General features: G+C 47.3%; 1 protein-coding gene across 1 annotated transcript in view; it reads right to left on the reverse strand.

Moving 5' to 3' along the window:
• pnpla3 (patatin-like phospholipase domain containing 3) overlaps window positions 1-2,264 on the reverse strand; it is a 21,480-nt gene extending 19,216 nt beyond the window's left edge. The window contains exons 1-2 of the mRNA XM_080022461.1: window positions 2,010-2,264; window positions 266-498 (exon numbers count right to left, since the gene is read on the reverse strand). Coding sequence (XP_079878587.1) covers window positions 266-498; window positions 2,010-2,196 — 420 coding nt within the window. The 5' untranslated portion in view covers window positions 2,197-2,264. The remainder of the gene's footprint in view (window positions 1-265; window positions 499-2,009) is intronic.
• Between the last annotated feature and the right edge of the window lie 529 nt (window positions 2,265-2,793).

Genomic DNA, 2,793 nt, shown 5'->3' on the forward strand with positions numbered 1-2,793 from the left:
AGAGCTGTGCTTTTCGACTGTGACCAATGACGCCCTTTTTTAGCCCAATATCAGACTGTAAACACCCTGTTCTATCCCAATATCAGACTAATAACGCCCTATTTTAATTATACCAACGACATACTATTTTATCCAAATATCACACTAATCACACCCAATTGCATCGCAATATCAGACAAATATCCAACCAATACCAGTATTCACTCATTAAAACATCACTACCCGACTTCAAAACACTCCAACACCACTCCTGTTTCGGTATGACCTGAATCAGCTCGTCTTTGGAGTCGAACTTGGACACCAGGACATTTTCGCCGTCGGAGACGCGGGTCAGGGACACGCACAGCCGCCCCGAGGCCAGAACGTGGGCGTCCGACGGCAGGTCCCGGCTCAGCCCCGTCTTGATCACCTTGACCAGGTTGAAGGACGGGTGCAGGGGGCCCAGGTTCCTCTTCCTGGCCTCCTTGGCCACCTCGATGACGTCCTCACAGCATTTGACTGGGGCGGGGGTGAAGGCGGAGAGGAGGTAGGACTTTTAACGGAGCCTGTATTAAGCACTAATGCATCCAGTTAGAGAGACTCAAAGGAGAAAAGGGGGCGAGAGGGAAAGGGGTGAGAACGAAGAAATGGAGAGGAAGGGACAGAGGACTTTGCTGAGGAAAAGGTGGAACAACATTCACAGAAACTGAACATACTAATTGTATGATGTATTTTGTTTTTATTATTATTTTGTAAATTGCTGTAACCAGGTATAGTTCCCTTGCACCTTCATAGGAGCACTCTTAAATGTTAACCGTATATAAATTTTACCATTTACGCTGCAGCCTGTAATTCAGCCAAATTTTGCACATAAATGCATTTTTATCGAGGACTGTGTGAGCTTTTAAGGGAGAAACCTTGTACTGAAAGCTGCACAAATGTGTGACCTTGTTGTATATACAGTTATGTTACACAAATGGATATCAAACTTCTTGTAGTAACCCATAATATCACTTTCGTTATAATGATTTTATTTAGCTCTGCCGTCACAGAATTTAATAGACCACACATTTGTACATTTATATGGTTATATTTGCATGGTTTCAAATATTTTTACATGTATGTATTTGGTTTTCTGCAAAAAAAGGGGGAATAAAAACTGTAAATGAAAATGTAAACGCTGTCGTGGACACCCTGCAATTCCTTCACGGACCCATAGGGGCCGTGGACCCCAGTTTGGGAACCACTTGCCTAATTGGTTAATATGAATAGAACGATCACCTCAGCTCATGTGGTGCACTCCTTGTTTTGGGAGGCTGCTTGCAATGAGATTGCTATGGTACGCAATTTAAAAAAATATATATACTAAAAGCAGACACAGGTGTATTAGAGAAACGAATCCAAATCAATATAAAAACAATATAAAAATATCATTTTAACCCCGACACTGATGTGCTACACTTTTATTTTAACACACTATCATAACACGGATCGTTTTTTTTTATCCCGTATAAGTTACCGCGTTCATCCCGTTGTTAACGGCACGGATTGTGTTGTTGCAAAATGTCGAATAAATTCTCTGGGGGGAAAACAAACAAAAAACCAGAAAAGAACTGAAAGAATGAACTACGTCGTAGACCATCGGAGCTGCATCAACTTTCGGAATTGCAGGCAACTATGTGGGTGCAAAAAATAGGCATCAGCATGTGTTCTGTTTTATGGGTTGGGGTTACTGATCACAACTAACCGCGCTGCTTTATTAAATTCCCCACGGCTGCCTTTCACTTCTCGTGTGTGCCTTTTTGTTTTTTAATGATTTTGATGATGGTTCTCCTCTTGTCGGGAAAGGCGGACACCGTCGCAGACAACGATAACAGCGGATAGAGGAGCGCAACGCATAACGCAAACACATTATATGACAGTTCGCTATAAAGTGCCAGCAAACTCAAGTATCGAATGCAAAACACGTTTCAAACGAAACGTGTCACGGATCACCGCTTTAACACAAAACAAAAAAAAAACCCACTCACTGATGGATGCCTGGCTGGCCAGCACGGAGGCGGTGAGGGCGCCGGCCGAGGCCCCGTACAGCTTGGCCGCCCCCTTCACCAGGAAGGGCGCCTTCTCCAGCAGACAGCTGGCCACGCCGATGTGGTAGATTCCCAGGAAGCCGCAGCCGGCGAAGGAGAGATTCCACCCGCTCTGAAGATCCAACATGCCCCACCGTGCCCCAGCTGGGGGGGGCCGCTTTCCGTGCTGCTGTCCGGGCGACACTGCTCCGCTCCGCCGCCCTCGCTCGCCCCGCGGCGGTGGAGCCCGGGCGCCGGGGAACGGCGTGTGCTCCGCCGTGATTGGCTGCGAGGGGGGGGCGTCACGCCCCGCGTTGTCGACGAGAGCCAATCGGGAACGCGGGGGGCGGGGCCCCCGGAGAGCCACGGTCTGCTGCGTTCGATGGATGCCCGAACGCGGAGAAATCAGACCTACTCCTTTAAAGAGCGCCGGGCCGTTCCCCCGTGGAATACCCTGTAGATTTTGTCTTATGTTCACATACGTTTTTTTTTTATCTTGCAAAATACAGAAGCTTGCTCAATAAATACATATTTTCTGTAGGCGTCTATGTTTTCCCGTGCAGAGGCAATGGAATAGGTTGGAGGCTTGGGGGTGGGGACTACCGACTCGGAATGACCGATTTCCGAGTTTGACGAGAATGCAGCATACGTAAAATACCGCTTTATTAATCCGCGGGATTCGGGAGCGTCGTGGTTCTCAAAGATGTTTTTTCTTTCCCTTTATCAGACGCAGAACGCACGAAAA

Source organism: Zeus faber (genome assembly GCF_960531495.2).
Source record: "Zeus faber genome assembly, chromosome: 21".
Taxonomy (NCBI): Eukaryota; Metazoa; Chordata; class Actinopteri; order Zeiformes; family Zeidae; genus Zeus; species Zeus faber.